The 23,700-nt window shown below is 36.3% G+C and overlaps 2 protein-coding genes and 1 long non-coding RNA gene across 15 annotated transcripts in view; 1 reads left to right on the top strand and 2 right to left on the bottom strand.

Annotated features, from left to right (window-relative positions):
* WDSUB1 (WD repeat, sterile alpha motif and U-box domain containing 1) overlaps positions 1 to 200 on the bottom strand; it is a 68,011-nt gene extending 67,811 nt beyond the window's left edge. For 4 of the 5 annotated variants that reach the window (XM_020880383.2, XM_020880388.2, XM_070476154.1 and 1 more), the window contains exon 1: positions 111 to 200. The gene's annotated coding sequence lies outside the window, so the exon portion shown is untranslated. The remainder of the gene's footprint in view (positions 1 to 110) is intronic. The other variant, XM_020880387.2, reaches the window with a different exon arrangement.
* Positions 140 to 14,304, top strand: LOC139038056 (uncharacterized). The gene is made up of 3 exons (XR_011490979.1): positions 140 to 228; positions 3,268 to 5,274; positions 13,538 to 14,304. It is a non-coding gene; the product is annotated as an uncharacterized lncRNA (long non-coding RNA).
* Positions 14,305 to 15,565: 1,261 nt separating this feature from the next.
* Positions 15,566 to 23,700, bottom strand: part of BAZ2B (bromodomain adjacent to zinc finger domain 2B) — a 407,867-nt gene continuing 399,732 nt past the window's right edge. For all 9 annotated transcript variants that reach the window (XM_020880363.2, XM_020880367.2, XM_020880369.2 and 6 more), the window contains 3 exons: positions 20,591 to 20,853; positions 20,203 to 20,346; positions 15,566 to 17,039 (listed from right to left, as the gene is read on the bottom strand). In XM_020880363.2, coding sequence (XP_020736022.2) covers positions 16,886 to 17,039; positions 20,203 to 20,346; positions 20,591 to 20,853 — 561 coding nt within the window. In that variant the 3' untranslated portion in view covers positions 15,566 to 16,885. The remainder of the gene's footprint in view (positions 17,040 to 20,202; positions 20,347 to 20,590; positions 20,854 to 23,700) is intronic.

Genomic DNA, 23,700 nt, shown 5'->3' with positions numbered 1-23,700 from the left:
CTCGCTCTGGTCAAGATCCTAGCCGGTCCCGGTCGCGCGCTTAGAACCAGACGCCGAGAAACCAAGGGTTTAGACACCCCGGCGGGCTGACCCGAGCCGCGCTCCCGTACCTGCCACCGCTCCTGCTAAACTGGCCCGTGGGCACTGTTCCTTTCAGGTCGAAGACCCCAGACGCCAGGGATCCGCCCTCAGGTGCGCTAAGAGCGCCGGGGGACACGTGATGCCCAGGTGAGGCGGGCGTGGTTGGCGCCGGCGGACGCCAAGAGGCAAAAGGACAGACCCCGCCCACCGGGGGGCGGTCCGCGCCGGGGCGCATGCGCGCCCTTCCGCCCTGTAATGAGGCGGTCTCTGAGTTCTGGCTCTAGGATTAAGATGAGTCCATTCTGGCAGAGAACCTTTGAAAAAGAAAGAGAAGTCACTCAGTCATGTCCGACTCTTTGCGACCCCTACCAGGCTCCTCTGTCCACAGAATTTTCCCGGCAAGAGTACTGGAGTGGGTTGCCATTTCCTTCTCCAGGGGATCTTCTCAACCCGGGGTTCAAACCCGGTCTCCCGCGTTGTAGCAGACGCTTGAACTGTCCGAGTCACCCGTTGAAAAACTTTTCTAGTTGTGGAAGCTGAGGTCCCAAGGTCTAGCGAGTCCAGAAATGTGATTTTAAAAGGGACAGTTACTACTACAGTTACTACAGCTGTTTTTGAGCCTCCGTGAAAGTGTTAGTCAGTTGTGTCCAGCCCTTTGTGACCCCATGGACAGATGGAATTCTCCAGGAAAGAGTACTGAAGTGGGTTGCCATTTCCTTCTCCAAGGAATCTTACTGACCAAGGTATTGAACCCAGGTCTCCCGCACTGTAGGCAGACTCTTTACTGACTGAGCCACCCTCCTTGCTTTGCTGTATTTATCTTGCTTGGTCTGTTCTCTGATCTCCCGGATTGATCTTTTCTGTTTAAGCCAGTTCTGAGCTCAGCAGTCCATGACTCCTGCCATCGCCTTTGTGGTCAGATATGTTTTTCCAAGGCAGAATGCTGAAAACGATATCCAGGCTATTCTGGATATCACGTGAACCCAATATGCATTTTTTCCTAGCGTTTCCAAGCGTCTCCTAAACTCACATGGAGCTTACACCGTGGTTTGCACGTGTAATTGATTACCAAGTAGTCTTGCCAACCCCTTTTGAGATTAAAAAAATTGACCAGAAAAAAGCTCCTAGGCGTATAACACTTAAGTACATGTCACAGTATAGGACCATGTTCAGATTAAAATAAAAAGTGTAGCGTTTTCTTCAGCGAGGAAACTAGTCATATTTGACAAGTAATAAAGGGCTTCCCAAGTGGCTCAGCGGTGGGGAAAAAAAAATACGCCGGTCAATGCAGGAAACACAAGAGGTAGAGATTTTATCTCTGGGTCAGAAAGATACCCTGGAGTGGGAAATGGCAACCCATTTCTGTATTCTTGCCTGGAAAATTCCATGGACAGAGGAGCTGGCGGGCTGCAGTCCATGCCATTGCACAGAGTCGGAGGCGACTAAGCATACACAAACTAAAATACTCAAATTTAAACATAAAACTGAGATTGCTGGAAAAGATTTTTAATACAATAGACAAAGAGAAAAGGAGAAATAAAAATTCATGATTTGAGACACTCTTGTGATTTTTAACGAATGCATTATGATTGAGACTTTGAAACCTGATTACATGCCAAAGTACTGCCAAAACAGTATTTTTCTGAAAATAACTTTTTCATTGTATAGATAATAGAGCTCTCTATGGAAACATAAAAACTACAAATAATGAGAATAACTAATAATCGCACCACTAAAAAACAAGCCACTCAGACTTTCATGAATAATACCAATAATTTTACAAAAAGACCAGTAAACTATGTTTTTCAAATTAGACTTGTATCCTGAGCATTTTCCATGTCTAAAATATCTTAGTAGTGTAATCATTTTTTCTGCCTAATGGTTCACAGACCCAGAAACATAATTTATTTAGCATTTTCCCAGTTGTTTCAATATTTTTGTGCTTATTGTAAATAATACTGGATACAATGACTTTGCACATAATTACTTCAGTGATGTTTGCTGAGTAAATTGATAGAAATGGAATTACTCGGCATCAGGGTGTAAATAGTTGCCATCTCGCTTTTCAGAGAGGTTGTATGGTTTTAACTCTCAGAAACATATGGTGGTCCCTGTCTCTCCACATTCTTGAGAGATTAATTTTTTTAAAGTTTTCACTAATTTGATAGGTAAGATTGATTATAACACTCTTCAAGTGAAATATGTAAAAGAAACCTCTGATACACAGGCCAGTAACAGCATAGAGACCTCAAGCCCAGTATGGTCTGAAAGAAAAAGAATTTCAAGGAGGGAAGCTTTATTGTGGCTGGTCTCTAGTCTACAACTTTACAATTTGGGAGATGTTAATTAACATATCTTGTCAATATACTAGAAAAACATTGTAAGAATTTACAGAGATATTTGATCATATGAGTGAATTGGTTATCTTACCTTATAGGACTAATAGTTGGAACTTTGACTTGAAATCTTAAAGATTTGAATATTTTTTATATTTTGCTCTAATTATTAATATGTAACTGTGGTCAATAATTAATCCTATTTTATTATTAATTTCTAGTTTGTTCCTTATAATAATAATGCTATTTGGGGAATACAGTAAACAATTTTAAGTGATACATTTAAAGGAAAGTTAACTTTCCAATTAAATAGTAAGCAATACATGTTCTCAAAATACAAGCCAGTGAGAAAAGAACAGGTGTGAATTAGTGAGTCAGGATTACTCAAATGTTTAGTCGAGAGTAACCAAGAACTCCGGAGAAGGCAATGGCAACCCACTCCAGTACTCTTGCCTGGAAAATCCCATGGACGGAGGAGCCTGGTGGGCTGCAGTCCATGGGGTCGGGAAGAGTCGATCCTGACTGAGCGACTTCACTTTCATGCATTGGAGAAGGAAATGGCAACCCACTCTAGTGTTCTTGCCTGGAGAATCCCAGGGACGGGGGAGCCTGGTGGGCTGCCGTCTATGGGGTCGCACAGAGTCGGACACGACTGAAGCGACTTAGCAGCAGGCAGCAGCAACCAAGAACCAAGGAGAGAGAGAGATGATAGGAACTGAAGTAATTAGAAAAGGTGGTTGGAGGAATGGTATTAAACAGGCTTGAAATGTTGGCCAACTGAGGGATGAGCCTGGGAAATACCCATTTCACAGTAAATATTCAGGAATGTATTTGTTGTTCTGCTTTGCAGGCAAACTGAGACCAGTTCAGTTCAGTTCAGTCCAGTCACTCAGTCGTGTCCAACTGTTTGTGACCCCGTGAACCGCAGCACAAGGCCTCCCTGTCCGTCACCAACTGCCGGAGTCCACCCAAACCCATGTCCCTTGAGTCGGTGATGCCATCCAACCATCTCATCCTCTGTCTTCCCCTAATCCTTCTGCCCTCAATCTTTCCCAGCATCAGGGTCTTTTCAGATGAGTTAGCTCTTTGCATCAGGTGGCCAAAGTATTGGGAGTTTCAGCTTCAACATCAGTCAGAGTTTCCAGAAAAATCAGGCAAAGGAGAGTACAAGTTGTAAAAAACACCCTGGAAGTGTTCAGTTTGCAAAAAATATATCAAGCTTAATAGATGATACAAGCATTTATATGTAGTGTAACTTAAACTTTAAAAAAATTGTTTAAAATACCTATGAGAACAGGTCAGGGAGTCTCTCATACAAATGCAATCATTCACTTCCCACACCTGGTATTACCTACAGTAGAGAAAGAACTCTGAGAATCTGAGAAGCTATAACTGGGAGCAAGCTATGTTGTCTTCTGCATTGTGGAATAGCCTCTGAGTTCCCCTTATCCTTTGCCATTATATAAACTTTATACCCTCTAGCTGGCAGTGTTTTCATTAATCCATCCATAGTCCTGGGTGCCAAGCAAGTAATAAAAGTTGAATAGAGTTCTTTGAGTTGCTGTTCTATACAGATAAAAGGAAGACCCAGGGGCTGCCAAATGAAGAGGATGAGGAAAGCTCATATTGGGCTTTCCTGATGTTAGAAAATTGCCTGATGTTAATGTCTGTGGAGCTAGAAATAGGAAGACCAGAAAGAAATGTGATGACGCTTCACACACACCTGTACATGCTAAAGAAATTTTGCAGTTCCATCTATTCCCTTTTCTTCCTCTTTTGTATGAGAAACATTTTTCTTGTTTATGGATTTTTAAATTTCAACTTCCTATAATTACAAAATATTGTCTAATCTTGTCAAATTCTTAATTTTCTACTATCTTATTAATAACGCTTCAGAAGAGAACTCAAGATTTAAAATGTGTTTTTGAAAAAGAAACCCACACTTTTAGCTTGATTCATGGCTTTTTTATAACATATGATAGACACTGTACAAACTAACTTAATAGCCCAACTTACAGAATTATTATTCAATCTCTTTGTCATAGGTCTGTTTAGACAATCTATTTCTTCTTGATACAGTTGCAGTAGTTTGTATCTTATAGGAATTTGTCCATTATCACCCAAGTTATCTATTTGGTTAGCATTCACTTGTTCACAGTATTCATTTAAAATCCCTTTTTATTTCTGTAAAGTCAGTAGTAATGTCCCCTCTTTTATTCCTGACTTTAATAATTTCAGTTTTCTTTTTTCTCAGTTGATTCCACAAAAGTTTTGTCAGTATTGTTGATCTTTTCAAATAACCAATTTTTAATTTTCTCTATTCTTTTTCATTAATTTCCACCCTATAATCATTAGTTCCTTCCTCCTGCTTCCTTAAGGTTTAGTTTGTTCGTTACCTATTGAAAGTTTATGTTACTGATTTATGATTTTTTTCTACATATAGTATTTTACAACTATAAATATCCCTCTAATCACTGCTTTGGTTAAAGCCCTGTAATAATCCTTTGTATTAATAAAATCTAATAGTCTTCTTTAGGTAGATCATATTTTGGATCTCCATAACAGCATAAAGTATGGTCTACAAAAATCCATAACAATTCAAAATTTCTTTGGGTCAAAATGTACTCCAGCCCCTCCATTTTCTTATTCTTGTGTTTTTTATCATGAGGTTTCTCAAAAGCAGTGTCTCTCCTTTGAACCTAAGGTAAAGTACATGAACAGTCTTTCCTGACCATGACAGATTACTACAGGTCAGTTTACTTACTTTCCCAAGACCCTCTTACTCTTTTATCACACTTTCAATTGTGCATTTTCGTTCTTTTCTAGGACCCCTTCATAAGTGATGGGATATAGAGAGGTAAGATATTAAGCCCTACTGGGCCTATTTTTTTCCTTCTAATCGAATTGTTAAGTAGCCAGGTCTGTGAGTATCAGGATAGCCTAGGATATGGGGCAACTACAATGAACCCCAATATTTCAGTGATTTAAAACAAGCAAGGATTATTTCTTGCTTATGTTGTGCTCACTGTGAATTGGTAGATTATGTTCAACGAAGTTAGTCAGAGGCCTGGGCTAACAGAACATGAACCATTTTGAGTGTTAATAGTAGCTATGCCAGAGTGAAAAGAGAGACATTATTTAGCCAACAAGATGTACACGATCCTTACATTCAGCTCTCCTTGCCCAGAACTAGCTTGTCAAATGGTCTCACTTAACCACAAGGGGTATAGGAAATATAATTCTATTGTGTGCCTAGGAAGATGGAAAGCTAGAAGTCTTTGATTTTATGGTTTTAATGACTATACCAGATGGTATATGCTGTCCCCTTAGAAAGGAAATGAGATCAAAGTCAGAGTCCCCTTGAAAGGGAATGAGATCAAAGCTAGATACCACAGGAAAGCAATCTGGAGAATTACAAAGAATTTCACTTTGTGTCAGGTAATCCATTCTTTTTGACCTCTTTAGTTCACCTGGGACCTCTAAGGCCTTTTATTATAGGCATAAGCCTCTTTAACACATCCCAGGAAGCAGCTGTACTCTATCTGAATATAACTAGGCTTCAAGATAGAATTAGAAAGTAATATAACTATATATTTCAGGAAATATAATCCAACATATACAGGCAATAAGAGCTATCCTTTTCAAAGGAATCATTGCGGAAATTCAAACATTTTTTCCAGCATAGCTGCTACCTAGAAGATACTTAGAACTGGATTTTGGCATTGTTTTCAGACAGTGTGGCTCATTCCTTTGAATATCTTCCTTAATGGGAAGGCTTTACTGACAAAGTCTTACTGGTTACTTTAATATGTCAGGCATTATACTAGATACTGGGTGTTTAAAAATGTGTAAGACACAATCTCTTGAAGAACTTTCGGCTGAGAGTGGGAGATACCCAATCCATAACAGCAATACCCTTAGTAATTGAAGATTTGAATTCTAGCTGCTCACAGGAATTTTGAGTGGAGGAGTAAGAAAACCAATTAAGGGATTTCCCTGGTGGTCCATGGCTAAGACTCCATGCTCCTTCTAATGCAGGAGACCTGGATTCAATCTCTGTTTGGGGAACTAGATCCCATATGCCACAACTAAGAGTTTATATGCCACAACTAAAGATCCCACATGCTGTATCCCAGCACAGCCAGGTCATTAAATAGTGAAAAAGAGAGCCAGTTAAGTCCATACATGATATACAATCATCTGTTCATCTAATAAGAGCATGTTAGTAGACACGTGACTCATGAAATGTGCAGAATTCTAATCAGATGGCTAGAAATAATTTGAAATAGGCAGAACTAGAAAAAGTGATAATTTAAAAAGCTGAGATATTTTAGTTTCTCCAGAACAAAAAATGGAGATAAGCATGATGGAACAAGGTAAAAGGGAAGTTTGAGGAGTAAAATATGCGGTTTAGTATATATTGTCCGGGAACGAACCCAGAAGTTGTCAGAGGGAGATTCCATTGTGGTTTGCTCTGTTGTGAAGAAAGGCTGATTTTGCCTGCCCGCCCTTGCCAAGCCTGGATAAAACACCCCCAACTAAACATCTCATTCTCATTGGGTTGACTCTATATGCTCACCTAGTATACGTCAGATAATTCGGTCTTTTTCTTAGGTACCATGACACTAGAAACCTGGATGTGGTACTTTGGTTAGTACTGATAGAAAGGAATTTCTCCCATTATAATATAGTTGATATTCTGGTTTATGCTTTACTTAATGAGATATTCTGGTTTAGGCTTTACTTACGTGGGTAACCCTTTGTCCAATCAACTTTGGAGGTTGTGATAAAATCATGTTCAGGCCTAAAAGAAAGTAGGTTAATCACCATACCCTATTATATTTCACTAACCACCCATCTTTCTTTAGTGTCTTCATAGCTTAGTGTTCACAGCATGGCTCACAGCCAGATGACTATGAGTTTGAATCCTAGTTCTGACAACTAATTAGCTGTGTAACCAAACATTTCTAAGCCTTGGTTTTGTCATATATCACGTCTCATAGGACTGTTCTGAAGATGAATGAAATGCACATGCAATATCTAGCCTTATGTTGTGTACATGTTAACACCACTTTCTATGTGCAGTTGCAATAGGGGTGATATCTCTGGGCAAGGCAAGCACAAAGAAATTATTCTTTCAAAGGCCATCAAGAAGCTCAGCTTTTACTTGGTAGGAGGCAGGTATGCATATATAATTTGTTATGATATGATGTGATAATGACTCTGATAGTAACAAAATTCTATAGGAGTAAAAAGTAACTGCCATGTGTGGGTGGAGGGTGGGAAAGAGAATAGAGGAAGGCGCAGATAGAATTTAGCAGATGTTGTGTAGGTATATATTATGTTTTGGAGTAATTCTGTGGGATGAGTAGACAATGTAGGAAAGAGAGAATGGGGTTATGATAGGGAGAAAGACTAATAATAGGTTGAATCTAGCTCTGCAGAGCCTTTAATGCTACATAAACACATTTTTAGCAAGGGATTAACAGAATCAGGTTTCAGTTCAAGATGGTAGAGTGGTGGACAAAAGGGGGATGACTAGACTGATTTCAAAACTTGCTATAGCAATGGAAAAGAAGAGACAGCCCCAAAACAAACCCTACTGTATATAGTCAAATGATTTTCAACAAGGTTGTCAAGACTATTAAATGGGGAAAGAAGTTTTTTCAACAAATATGAAAGTAAAAACTGGATGTCTACATTCAAGATAATGAAGGTGGACATGTACCAAATGCCATGTACAAAAAATAGGTAAAAATAGATCAAAGACCTAAATATAAGAGCTAAAACCATTAGAAGAAAACATAGAATGATTATGACATTGGATTTGCAATGATTTCATGCATAGGACAACAAAAACATAGACAAAGGAAAAAATAGATAAATTGGACTATTACAAAATTATAAATCTCTGTGCCCCAAAGAACATAATTAACAGAGTGAAAATGCACTCCATGGAATGGAAGGAACTGTTTGTAAATCAGTTTGTATCTTATAAGGGTTTTTAATATTTTAGAGTATATAAAAAACTCTTATAACTCAACAACAAAACAATTTGACTTTAAAATGGTCAAGGCTTGATATTTATCCAAAGAAGATGTGCAGAAGGCCAACAAGCACATGGAAAGATACCTAACATCACTAATCATCAGGGAAATGCAAATCAAAACCACAATGAGACACCACATCACACTTGTTACGATGCTATTATCAAAAAACAAAAACAAAGAAAACAAGTGATGGCAAAGACGTGGAGGAAATGGAAACTTGTATACTATTGGAGGGAATGTTAAGTGGTGTAGGTACTATAAAAATATCATGGTGGTTCCTTAAAAAATTAAAAACAGAATTACCATATGATTCAGAAATTTCACTTCTAGGTATACATCCAAAATAATTGAAAGCAGGGTCTCAAAGAGATTTGTACACCCACATTCATGGCAACATCAGGCACAATAGCAACCCAAATGTCCATCAGTAGAAAAATAGGTAAATAAAATGTGGTCTATACATATACAATGATATTATCCAGACTTTAAAAGGAGGGAAATTCTGCTGCATGGTACCACATGGATGAATCTTGAAAGACATGTTAGGTGAAATAAGTCAGGCACAGAAAGACAAATACTGTAAGATACCACTTACATGAGGTACATAAAGCAGTCAAATTTGTAAAGATGTAAAGTATCAATAGAGTGATGGTTGCCAGAGGCTGGGAGAAGGAGGGAATGAGGAGGTATTGTTTAATGGATATAGAGTTTCAAGATGGGATATTGTGTAATGGATATAGAAGATGAGTTCTGGAGTGGATAGTGGTGATGGATGTGCAATAGCATGGATATACGGGATACCACTGAACTGTACTCTTGAAAATGATTAAGATGGTATATAGGTAACCACATTTTTTTTTAAAGGAGAATGGCTAGAAAAAATGAGATACTGATACTTAACAAATGATGAGGCCTTAACCAATCTAGTGACAATGGGGATGAAAGATTGGAAAATGTACATCATAGCAATTTTAGAGGAAGACTTTTCAGGATGTCAGGGAGGGATGGGTAAAATGAGAAGTCCAAAGGAATTCTGAAGTTTCCTACATTTGGCAGCTTGTATGTTGTTTGTTAACCACAGTATGGACTACAGGAGAAAGAGCAAGTGTGAAAAGTAGGATGACAATGAGGTCAAATATAGATGAGCTGATTTTGTGTTTTATCTTTGTCATATCCTAAAATAAGGGTTTGAGGTCAAAAGAAAGATATAGCATATATTTACTGATACTGGAAAACCTGAGGTTTTCAAACTTCTAAAAGACTTGCAACTAAGGGTTGTTTTTTTTTTAATGCTAGTTTAATGATCCAAATAGTCTCAAGTGAATAGTATGTGTGCCTGTAATTATGATGCATAAGGTACTGTTTTTAAAAATGCCATTGCTTTGTAAATAAAGCTCTTCAGGCATGGCAACACGGAAATTATACCACCACCAGATATACTTAATAGTGAAAAGATTGCGAACCACTACAGAAGTAATCCTGGAGTCTATATGAAGATAACTAAGGAATGCAACTTTTATTCCCAGTTCACATAAGGCATTGATCTCTTATAGTCAAAGCTGGGTTATTCCACATTGTAAAAAAAAAATTCTTTTCCACTTATCTTTCATGTAATAGGACTCTTACCTTACCTTAAGGATTTAGACATATTTTATGCCATCATAGCACCAGTTCCATATTGAAAAACATCAACACTAAAAGAAAGAACTGGAATGAAAATCTTCTACCTGTGGAGGATACTGCATCACATGCTATAAAGTCCTGAATAAATAGAAATAATGGATAAGATAAAATTAAGAATGCATATCCAGATACTAAATCTTTAGCCAGGGTAATTGTAAGGCCAGTTTCCTTTCTAACTCCTATTTCAGGAATTAGAATCTTGTTGTGGTCTAATGTTTAAAAACATTTGTTTCATGTATTTTGTTGTCCGATTGCTTACTGCAGGAAGCTAAAGATAATTCCAGTTCTTTCCTCATGTACAGAAGTGAAGTTAATGTTTAATATTCTTTTTGATTCCAAAGCAATGAAACTATTTCTAATAAACTAGAATGCATCCATCTCTCATCTTGATATATTTCATAATGCCAACAATGTTCAAATTAGTTTTAGAATATTTTGGTAGGAAAAATGCACTCGAATAATGTTCAAAGTAATCAAGAAAATCAGTCTTACCAAGTTCTGAGGAATTCTATTTGAAGGCCAAAGAGAAGTGAGTTCCAACTGAAGTCTAAGTTTGGTGCCAATGAGTAAATTACTTGACTTATTTGGTACTGCTTTTCTCATCTGTAAAATGTGTTTGTGTGTGTGTTAGTTATTCAGTCGTGTCTGACTCTTTGCAACCCCATGGACTGTAGCCTGCCAGACTCCTTTGTCCATGGAATTCTCCAGGCAGGAATACTAGAGTGGGTTGTCATTCTCTTCTCCAGAGGATCTTCCTGACCCAGGAATTGAACCTGGATCTCCTGCATTGCAGGCAGACTCTTTACCATCTGAGCTACCAGGGAAGCCCCAAATGGGCTATATCCTGGTCTATATGAATGGAGTCAAGTACATTAAATATATTTTTAACAGAATTACTATACATTCTATACTATAGCCAGCCTTTTCACTTAATTTACCAATATTAACATAGATTTCCAGGATAATTTTTATTGGCTGAATAGAATCTTTTTTTTTTTAAAGTCACTTCTATACTCAAAACAATTGAGACTTACTATAATGAAGATATTCAGAAAAGCAATATTGAAAAAGGAGTTGTAAACATGTTAGGAGAAGTGTAAGAATCACTAGAATGAGTACAAACCTTTTAAAGCCTTCCAGTCTCCTTTGTGATCCTGCCGTGTAAATGTCTTGTTAGCCTTTGGTCATCTAATGACCTTGCTGAGTTTTTCTTTCATCTCAACACAAGATTTATTCCCAACTGGCTGCAAGCCTTAGGTCTCTCATTCACTACTGATTTCCACCACATTCTTTGATATCCATTACCATGATTATTGGGGCTATTTTTTAAATTAAAGGACAAGGTATGGAGTTTGCTCAGGGAGAATAGGGCACTCTTAGAAGTCCACTTAACAGTTAAAAATTTTTTCCTTAATTTCAAGAATGGACTACATACACCTGATAGTATATCCCACAATGCTTTTATTTAGTCATCCAAATGTGAACAAGCCAAATGATCTTCATGTGTATGGTCAGGGTAGAGAAAGTACAAGTACATCTCAGACATTAATTTTGCCACTACCTCTCTGTGGATATAATGTTAAGGTGCAAAATTCTCTTCTAGTGAATGCCAACAGGATCCAAATCACCTTTTCTTTTAATCCTGCATTTAGCCAATTCATTACCCATCATACTACCGAGGACTGTTTTTGAGACAGTAACTCATAAGTCTATATAAGCCCCCCAAATACATGAGAACCCTTGATATTTTCTACTCACCTCCATTTAGGTGAGCTTTTGCCTGCTCATCTCCTGAATGTTCTGTCTCCTGAATATCACTGGCTGAAAATAAAATGTGGGGCAGTTTTATAGTCCCTAAAAAGCTGACAGGGTTAGATATGGCATCTACATAAAACAAAAACTACAAAAAGTCAAGTCAAAGTTGAAGCTGCTAATCAGATTAGAGAAACTGCTCCATACTCAAAATATGGTATTCAGATTCAAAATCTATAATAAATTTTTAGTGAAAAATAATCCAAACAAATACTGAACACTGGGTGAGAAGTGTGGGAAGAATTCTTTTCTGCTGCTAGGAGAGTGAACTGGCACAGTCATCTGGAGGGTAGTATGCCAACAGCACGGAAAGTCAAGTGTGCACCTCCTAACAACTGGGGCATTCTCTCCTACGTACAGATCCTAGAGAAACTCTCAGTCTGTTAACTATTTGTTGTTGTTATCTACTGCCATGTAACAAATTACTCTAAACTGTGTGGTTTAAAACAGTAATAAACATTTATTATTCCACAGTTGCTACGGGTCAGGAATTCAGAAGGGTATCAGGGTCTCTTGTGAAGTTGCAGTCCAAATGCTGGCTGGGGCTCCTGTCATTTGTTTAACCAGAGCTGAAGGATCCTTCTAAGAAACTGCTGTCAAATGGGTCTCACGTTGGCATTAGCTGTTTGCTGTCCCAAAGGGCTGCTACGGTGTCCTCACAATACAGTAGATGGCTTTACCAGAAGTAAGTGATCCGAGAGAACAAGGTGGAAATAGCAGTGAATTTATGACCTAGTCTGGGAATTCACACATCACTCTGCCACATTATGTTGGTCACACAGGTGTAACCTGATACAGCGTGGGAAGGGATTACACAAGGGCATGAATCATTTTGGACTGTCTAGTTAACAGGCTTGCACACATGGGTCCACAGAAGGCATGTATGACAACATTCACTGTAGTATCATTTGCAATGACAAGAATTGCAGGCAACTTGTGTTTTCATTCTGAGAGAAACCTGAAAGTAAGATGTGGTATATGCCTTGTGATGGAATACCTTATAGCAATCAAATGTTATGAACTAGATTTATGTCTTTTTTCAACTCAAAAGAAACAAAATTAGAAAAAATGAGATGTATAGCATAATGCAACTGATACAAGTTTAAAAAACACTGTATATATTTGTTTCTTTCCACATTATATATTTTTAAAGATGTATGTGTCGCTAAATACATATAAAAAAGGCTGACTGGAAAGACATATGTGGTTGCATATAGGAGAGAAGGAAATTGAAGAGGAGCTGAAGGAATAAGAAAATCAAAGAAAAGAGGGGGCTTTGCAAGAAAAATGTGAACAGTGTCTCATGAACTGAGGAGAGGAATTATCTCAATTCTATGTAGTTGAGGTCCTTTAAAAAAATTTTTTTGTTAAGGTAGAGTTGTAACATGGTTCAAGTGGGCCTGAAAGACCTAGCTGAGGCAAAACTCCTAATAGGTAAGGTTCTACTAGTTTCCTTGTGTTGTATTTTTTATGTCATATTTATTCCTGTGGAAGAAAAATTCCAATTCTCTTAAAATACCTCTCTTATGTCCTTGTTGGAATGAATTTTTCCCGCTTTCTTTTGTTGGCGTTTAGGACCTTGGTTCCTCAACCAGGGATCAAAGTCTTGACCACCTGGACTACCAGAGCATTTCCTGGAATGAAGCTCTCGTAACAGAACACAAACTTCTTTCATTTCTCAAATGCAAATAACCTTGAGAGAGAGCCTATAAATACAATTTATACAAAAGAGTGTCATCGACATCAGATTTCCTTGTTAAGGATGTGTGTCATGGGAGGCTAAATGAACAGGATTTTAAATTTCTTGAAAAGGTATCGAAGTGGAGAGATGGAAAAGAGGAGTGCTGCTGCTGCTGCTGCTAAGTCGCTTCAGTCGTGTCCGACTCTGTGTGACCCCAGAGATGGCAGCCCACCGGGCTCCCCCGTCCCTGGGGTTCTCCAGGCAAGAACACTGGAGTGGGTTGCCATTTCCTTCTCCAGTGCATGAAAGTGAAAAGTGAAAGTGAAGTCGTCTCTGACTCCTAGCAACCCTATGAACCACAGCCCACCAGGCTCCTCCCTCCATGGGATTTTCCAGGCAAGAGTACTGGAGTGGGGTGCCATTGCCTTCTCCGAGAAGGAGCACAGAGGGTGCATTTAAGTACAGATGACAGATCAAATCCCTCATGATTTTGATTAAAACTAGTGCTTTTAACAAAGTTCCTTTTAGGATTGAAGTAAGAAAAAGAGATCATCTTACAATTATGGTAATCTAGTTTATTTTCAGTTCAAGGTACACCGATAAATAAATTTTCAACTTTAATTTTCACCATGGTTAGCAACTAAATAAATATATTTATTTACTCTTCTGGTGTTGTTTCAAACTGATGACTACTTTTGGGGTTTAGTAGTAGTGGATTGTAGTAGTAGTGGTTTATCCTTAGGATAAATCAAAATCTAAACTTGAGGGCAGGTCAGTTTTTTATCATTTATAGACCAATCAGGACTAAAATGTAGAAGGTTCAGGTCAAAGCCTAATTTATCTTAGTGAAAGACATGTGTACTATAACAATTTTTCCAGAGATCAATTGTGGCCCTTTGGGGACCACAGCCACTACTTCTGCTATTACAGAACAGCTGTTTCTTCTGAGTAACAACAGAAGCTACCAGTCCAAAGCAGACAACATTTACCAGGCTTTCTTCTTTTAGGGGTATCTTATTTTTAAAAGAATATTATCACTCTTGAAAAATTCTTCTTTGTGTGAGTGTATTTTATTTCTCATTTGTCCCTCAGACATCAGACATGTTAATATCAAGTCCTTATATGCTATCTAATATAAGTAATGTAAGCACATATGATCTTTAAGCATGTATGATCCCTTAGGCAAAACACTCCCATGGAGACAACTCCCCATGGAGCATCTGGCAGCCAATTCTATAAACACAAAAACCACACACTTAATTCACAGCCCCACATTGTTCTCTGTTCCACATGGTATTTTTGATTGAGCACCAGCTCCTTAAGGCATCATTGTAATATTTGGTTAACAGTAACTGACATATTTACATAATAACAGCTGATTTTCATATAAACCTTCACAAACAATCTAGGAATTTTAGAAAATACTCTGTGGCTATGAAGCATTTTAAAGTTTAATATTTCTTCAAAACTCTTCTATTCTCCCTGCACTACTTATTAAAGGCCCTGTATGAGGACATTATCTAAGAATCACTTCTCCGCTAGACTGTAAGCTCCATGAAAGCAGGGCCTATGCCTATCCTGTTCATTGATGATTCCTAAGACCCCAGTAAGGCATCAAATCATAAAACACTTGAACTTGTACCTCATGACTTATTAGATGAATTTATATGACCAATCTTTCTTGACAACTGGGTTGTATGTTTACAATAGAGACATTTCACCTATCAGAACAAGACCTTAAAATAAACAATAAAACGTGGTCCAGAGAGGTTCAGAGACTAACGAAAGTCACATTATGTAAGACCACCTTCCTCCACCCCACCCAGTGTTCTGATGCTCCTCCTTTATGATTCTGTGAAAAGCAAATTAATCAACTAGTTTTGTTTTAATATTTCCAAGTTCATTAAGAAAAACTAAAAAACTAGTTTGTAAAAGTTTTTATTGTATCCGTGCCACACATAGTAGTGAAAAATAACACTCCTAAAAAAAAGAATGCTACCTTTTCCACAACATTTTATTTTAAATAAAACTTCAAGTACTCTTACATAGGTACAAAAAAATTCTGATCTATTTGCCTCCAACAGGCCACCACAACACACAGTAGATAAAACACAGTGGTTACAAATGTCTTGTAAATTTATTTCTGAGGCAAGGCAAATGGGAGGGAAATGTTTCTATGAAAAAATACTGTGTGCGTAGGAAATTGTCACAATTTTATTCCACATGGATACAAATGATTATACTTTAATTTAGGCCCTGGTGGCTTAAAATTATATAACAAAATAGAAAAAATGGAAAACTAATATCCCCTACACCCTGTTTCAAAGGCAGGCACTACCAAGATCAAGGAGACGCCACAGTGTTGGTAGAGGATAATTACTGTACAAGCTGTATAGCTATAATTACCTTCAGACTAAAATAAAATGCTACAATCCTTCTAAGGCATAAACAATAATGTCTGCAAACAATATATACACATAATACATATTTAAAACAAGACTTAATATAAACAATAATGAACAGTATATACATGTCAATTTTTCTTCACTGTTTTGAAATACAATTTAACTACACAAGTGATGCAGCAACATATATATATATATATGTATATATATATAAATGTACTTGTAACTCTACAGTAAAGTTTATTTTTGGTGCTTTTATAGCACATCAGTGTAAACAGTTTAACTTGGCTTTGTTTTATATTTTAAAACATTCCTTGTTGTATTTTCAAGATTTAAAGCAATTTTTCTAGTTCTTCCTTTTCACAGAAAACGAAGATTCTGGATGTGGTTTAATCATAAATAATTCATAAAATTAAATACATTCACTAAAAAATAAACTACAAAGTAAAAAAATGAAAAATAGATATTTATTGAGAGGGAAAGAACCATTTCCCATGTTAGAGCTCTGGTGTTGAATATTCAGTGCGATTTGATATATTTTAATTGCTATTGCACTATAACACCCTTTCCTTTGAAAATTCTTTGGGTGTGCTTCCCTGTTCTACCTAAATTAGCTGATAAATCACACAAACCCATAACCAAAAGGCCTTGGTTGTTGTAGGAGTGAAGCCTTTAAAAATGGTATCATTCTTCTGATACTTTTTTTTTCGTGATACTTATTTTAAGGGAAAAAAGGTCATTATGTATGTGCCTTGCACATGTGTGTAAATACAGTTCACATTGCTGGTCTCATTCGTCCTTATTTAAAAGGGAAAAAAAGAAAAGATTATTATAACTTCAGCTCACTTTGAAAGTATCTGTCCACTTTTTTTCAAAATACTTTCTCATACTGTGGCCAGCTCTGCCTATATCAGAATCATCTTCATTAAATGTTTCACAGTTGTCAAAAACAAGCCTGACATCTAGAGCAAAAGTTTCAAGGTTTGGATACCTGGAAGAAAACACATGATTAGAGATTGCTTTTGTAGACTAGTTTCATTTTGCAGATAAAGAAAGAGGTAATAAAAGATTAAATGTAAAACTGAAAGCAAAAAGAAAAAGAAATAGGGTAGCTGCTTTTAAACTGATATAAAACACATTATACCATCTTATAAATGGGACATTTAAAAAACTGCATGTGTTCTGAACTTACAGAATTTAAAGGCAGGTTAAATGTAGAACAGACTTCTCCTGAGGATCACGATATATTTCAACAAACTAGCATTTTTCTTACATCCAAATTCCTGTTGAACCTGTATCACAATTCTGTTACTGGATTCATTCCAACTGATTTATTAACTCTGACCAACTGTATCACTTGTAGTGCCCTATTATTCACATTCAAAAATATTTAGCTGCAGTAAAAATAATATAAATGCTTCCTATGCACTATGAACATGACATCTGCCCTGTAGCTTTTACATACATCCCAGGGTTGGTCCCTCTGTTTAAACCTTGCTCCTTTCCCATTTTTCTTCTCTCTTCAGATACACTCTTGCTCAAACACTACAGTATGATGATCCAAAATAAGCAAAAAAAGCACGTGCTCTCTCTTTACTGGAGATAACATTAGGAACTGCTTTCAATGAAAAGCACTCAGTGCTGTCTTTGGTAGGATAATCCCAGTTCTCTTTCCCTGAAAGAACCCAGAGAAGAGAACTGAAAGCTGCATGAATATGCCTAAACTTATTGGTAAAAAGGAGTAGTGCCTTTCAAGCCAACCCAAGCCAAAGCAATAGTATACTAATTGGATACTAAAATAATTTATCCATTAGAAGTACATATGGAGCACACACTGAAGCTTTGAGACCTGGTAAAAGTGGAATTATTTATTTGATGAAATACTTTGTACAGTCTTTTCACTTCTACCTTCTAATAAGTGCAACAATGAAAGAGAAAAATTTCTTTATCTGTAATGAGTTCACAGAGCTGTAAACCCTATGTAACCTCATCTATTTTCCAGTTCTTCTAGGAATTATTATTTTTTAAATTAAGGTGAAATTCACATAACATCAAATTAACCATTTAAAGTAGATAATTAAGGTATTTAGCACACTCAAAACATTGTACTACCTAGATTCCAGAACCTAGGTTCTAGATTCCCAAAAGGAACCTCTTAATCCATTAAGCATATACTCTATTCCTTCCTATCTCTAGCCCCTGGCAACCATCAACCCTTCCTTTTGTCTCTATACATTAACCTATTCTGGACATTTTACATAAATGCAATCAGGTAACATGTGTGGGAATAATTTTTATAAAATATTTTAAAGTTACCTTGAGAAATATTTCTCTCTTTATACTGTTCCTTACTACAAGAAAAGGTTAATGATTAATGCTAGGGAGACAAATCCAGGAGAGAATTCTAGGTGAGATTCTAGTGAAGTAAGTGCAATCCCCACGTCTGGGCCCTTCTTTTACGAAAGGAAAGGCAGCCTATGGAACCAGGAAGACTCATTACAGTAAGCTACTTCCTCCCCACTGTTCTCTTAAGTTGTTTTAGTTTAAAAATTGAAATACTGTATGAGGTTGAGTCCCCACTCGTTAATTTGGGTTTAATAAAACAACTCAAAGTTGGAAGAGCCTGAATTCTCTGAATTTTGCCTCCCATATGGCTGACATCACAAATAAGATGATAAAGAACTGCTTCTATCTGCTTGCCTCTGCTTTGACCTCCTGCATTCACTAGGACCCATTCTCAAAAGGGAGCTTTGATTTTGCAGATCTTCTGGTAATTCTGTGTTAATATATAAGCCTGCTTATTTTGAGGTTTAGCTTCATCCTCTATCCATGAACTGGAGAATTATGCAAGGTAAAGTCAGGAATTAAACACTGGGAAGGTCTTCCTGTGTAAGTTTCTGTCCTGGTCATGATGACTACAAAGTCCATGCTACCCTCCTTAAAGTCTGAGTATTTTGATAGAGAAAGCAAAAGGACTAGTTCATATATAGACAGAAGTTTCTGCTATTTGGATTGTATTAGAATCAATAGTTTTAATGTTTTCTGAGTCAGAGCAGGTCCCTTTGGAAATTAAAAAAAATAGTAAAGTGAAATGGATATAATTCTTTAAAAAACTGACAGTTCAGCCTCCAGAGAAATAAACTAGTCATTTGGTCAATCTTGTAAATAATTTCATACATATAAGACAGTCACTGATCTTTATGAGTTAAGCTCTATGCAACTCTTCTAAATTGAGTGTGGATTATAGGCTACAGAGATTTTAACCAAAATAATATCCAGGAAGAATATGATAATGCAATTAAATATATTTTATAGTTTTTTAAAATATAAATTTCCTTATTTCTCCATATTTTTTAATGGTTTTGCTTGAAGTGATGGGCACAGCCTATATACTGAGCTAAACTGGTACGGAATGTAGATGCACAGCTCCTGGCCACTGACACGAAGAGTGCTTTTGTGTGGGCTTGTTTTGTAAGCAAATAGCCTTATTCTTGTGGCTCCAAAATGTCCAGAACTAGTATCCAATGTCCAGAACCAACTAAATGCCACTATCTAACAGCTGCTGCTCTGGCAGAAGTCTGAGGCAATCTAGCAAAGATCATTAACTGTGGCCAGAAGTCATTTTGCTCTTTGGATAGGATCACAAAGATAATAGGGTAGAGAAGAGCAGATAATAATATTCTTCCACATTTAATAAACGCATTTTCAGTATTCTCCAACAACCCACAATAAGGCTTTTACTATTTAACATTTCCAGTGATCTTCTATCCCTTCACTGTAATAATCTGAAAAATATTACAGGGTCAATTTTCATTAAAGTTACATGAGATAGTGTCAGTGTTCCACTGATATACAGTACAAGCTCTAGGTTACATGTTATTTACTTTGGAGGTTTTCTTGATACTTTTCCTTACCTTCCAGGCTGGGTTTAGTGCCTTTCCAATGTCAGAAAGCTTTATCGCACAGCTTTTTAAATATTTAAATAATCTTAATTGATTTGTCTTACATACTCTGCTACCCTGATCAAACACACACACCCCTCCATAGGCAGAGCCTATGTCTTTGTTGTTAATTAATGTATTTTTGGCTCACTAGAAAAGTACCCAGCATAAACCAAGCATTCAATGGATATTGAACTGAAATGATTTACTTACTGTCCACTACTTAATTTCTCTCTAATTGTGGAAAAATCCATAGGCTTCTTAATAACTTTCTTATAACCAGGAACAAGTTTCAAGTTTACAGGAAGTAGAAAAGGCCATGCATCCTCATGAGTTTCCATTTCAGTAAGGATCATACTAAAGAAAATAATGTCTGAAATCAGTATCTATGCTTTAGAAACATCTATTTTTATTAAAAATTTAGCTTTCCAATCTTTCAAGTAAAAAATGCAAATTAATTTTTTTAAAAAGATATACCATAGACTTTCATTTCCTATTTACACAAACTGTCAAAAAGTTTTCTTACTATGGTAGGTGATTTCTAAGCAAATAAAATGGGAAGCTGTAAATCTACAGTACATGAGAACTGAAATAATAATACCTGCAAAGAGCTAGGTCCTTGGAGTCATCTCTTTTAGGCTTCTTAACAGAAGTAAAACTTTCTTGCTTTGATAAGTTAATAGAATTGCTGTCCTCCATTTTTCTTTTCTTCAGGTCTTTGACTCCTCTTTTCAGTGAACTGCTTGTTGATGCAGAGTCTTCATCTTCAGTATCCCCTGGTAAAGTCACTTTCTTGCCTTTTTTTGACTCACTCTTTTTTCCTTTGACATGAAGTTTTTTGATTTTTAGGGTTTGACCACTTGCCTTTAATTTAAAAAAAAGGAAATGAGGTGTAAGAAAAATAACTGTTGAGAGGCCTTTTATTATTTTATGTTATGAAAGTCTGACAGGGCAAACAAAAAGAATATTATCTCTGATCTAGAAGGTTGATAATTTCAAGAGAGATCTATGAATTTTTTTCTCCTATAATATGAGGCAAAAAATCTAATAAAGCATGAACAATTATTTTAGGAGTTCTTAAGATCTGATGATGTTGGTCACATGGCAATCAATCTTTGGTACCACAGAACTTGGCAGCACTGTTTCTGAGTCCAGGTCACCAGCAGCATGACTTTAAAGACACAAAGTACTACTTTTTGGAGCACAATATAATTTTAACAAAGATGAATATAAACAAAAATACAGACCTTATTAATAAGCAAGTTGAAGAGATAATTAAAAAGGTAGACCAAAACAAGGAAAATAGCTCGTGAAGTGTTAAACAGAGAAGTCCTTTGTAAGCAATCAAATATACTTGGAAATTGATACTTCTTTCCACTAATAGATAAAGAAAAAAGGCATTTTCTACAAGGATAGAGTTCCACAAAGTTGTGGTTACCAGATGCGAACAAAGCAAAGGTGAAGGAAGAGAAAAAAATGTCAATATGTGAGGAAAACAATAAAGAAATAGTATAAAAGAGATTATATTTGGAATCAAAGAACATGAATTGTAGCTATGACTGTCAGTTACTAGCTATGGAACTTTGTACAAAATATCTGTGAGTCTCCATTATCTCACTTGTAAAATAAAAAAGACATGCCACACAATTGGTAAAGTCATTCTAGCTCTAAAATTGTATGAAAAAACAAAACAGAACAAAAAGCTCAACATGACCTTATGCAGTCTAACTACAATTTGCAGGCAGCACATTGATATAATGATTAAGCTCTTTCCTACCCCTCAATTTAGAAATAGGGAAATAAATCTGTATTTTCAGACTTAAATGTTACAATAAATATAATAGATCATTGACGAATATCAGTGCAAAGATATTGGTAATGCATGGCTTTTGTTTTAATTTTCCAGGATAGTTGTCCTCTTTTAGAAAACGATCTTCTTTCTTAACCAGATAATTAAGAAATCGTAGACTTAAAACTTAAGAGTCAGATTCAATCTAGCGATAGTTTAAAGCTAGATGTATTCTTGGAATGAATTTGGCTGAAAAACATTTTTCTGGAGTATTTCATATCAATTTCTTTGACGATTTCAGGACCTCTTCTATCTTTATTTTGAAAAATCGCTTTTAATCAAACAATTAAAAGTATTTGGTTCTCTATTAGTAAGGTAAAAGTATAATTAAAGAGATATTTTAATTGGCTAAAATAATAAGAGAAACCATAAATCTAACACCTTCCCCATACCGTATCAAAGAATCACTACCTCTTGAAATTGGAATAAAATTAAAATGTTTTACTAAGTCTCTTCTTCATTTAGTTTATTAATTTTTATTTACTAAAATCTGATTATTTTGTTTTAATATTATGCCCTGAAAGTTTTCAGCACTAGAAAAACAGAAAGAGAAAGCTTAATTCATGAGGAAAAGGTCTGTTTAATGAAGATTAAGTTAGACTGAGTAACTGTGTTACTTAAAAAGAGGAAAAGCTCAGGAATAATTTCTAGTTCCTATGTAAACTAAAATATTACTTGGGATCATATTCTAACAAATTAATACTCATAGTAAGAAAACATGAAATTTAAATGACTCTTTGTGATGTTTTAAAAAGATAATGGAGCCTCTTTATTTCTTTGATAAATGATGTTTATCATGCTTACCTTATTGGATTATGCACATACATATACTTTTACAAGCAGCTTTTATACAGAACCGGTATTACCAGATGTCTGTGTTCTTGCACAGACTCCCCACCTTCCCCACCCTTTCTATCTTATTAGAGTCCAAATCCAAAGAGAAACTTTAGTAAGTCTTAAGTAGAATCTATCAGCTTACACATATATAAGGGCCCATTTCTGTTATGTTTGTGTAATTATATATCAGAAGTTGTGAACTGGTGGTTCACAGACTATAAACAGGCCACAGAATGTGTTGTGGTTTGGCCATAATGCTTATATAAATTCTGAATTTGTTGCCAATATTTAACATTTGCAAGAATATGCATAAAATCCATAATTTTGAAATACTAGTAGATCCTGGAACACTGGGCCCACATGTCTACATGATAACAATTTGCAGGAGTTGAGTGATGACTGTTACATAAAAATAGGGGTACGACTTGACCTTCCTATTTGCTATAGTCCCGCCTGATGCTTTTGTGTTATTTTATTTGGCTTTTTAGGCACTGGAATTTAGAATTTCTTATTTGTGTATATGATTGTGTATAAATACATATATATATACACACACAAGTCTTTAATTCTGTGACAGAGAGAATATATATATATCTTTAATACAGTGTATGTGTGTGTGTGTGTATACACTTAGTCACAATGATGTATGCAGAAATAGCCATTTGAGAGCAAATTGTATAGTATAAATATTTGAAAATAACTGAATTACTGGAAACATTTTTAAAACCTTAACTTTAAAAATCTATATGTATCAAAATTAAATGGTTATAGTGTTTCTATTGCTATAAGAAGCTCGGGCTTCCTGGTGGATCAGCTGGTAAAGAATCTGCCTGGAATGCAGGAGACCTGGGTTCAATCCCTGGGTCAGGAAGATCCCATGGAGAAGGGAATGGCTACTCACTCCAGTACTCTTGCCTGGAGAGTTCCACGGACAGAGGAGCCTGGCGGGGTTGCAAAGAGTTGGACATGACTGGGCGACTAACATCTAATACATCACTTTTAAAAAACAATAGAAAGGGAATTCC

Source organism: Odocoileus virginianus, chromosome 13, assembly GCF_023699985.2.
Source record: "Odocoileus virginianus isolate 20LAN1187 ecotype Illinois chromosome 13, Ovbor_1.2, whole genome shotgun sequence".
Taxonomy (NCBI): domain Eukaryota; kingdom Metazoa; phylum Chordata; class Mammalia; order Artiodactyla; family Cervidae; genus Odocoileus; species Odocoileus virginianus.
This window is presented reverse-complemented; position numbering and strand designations above follow the sequence as displayed.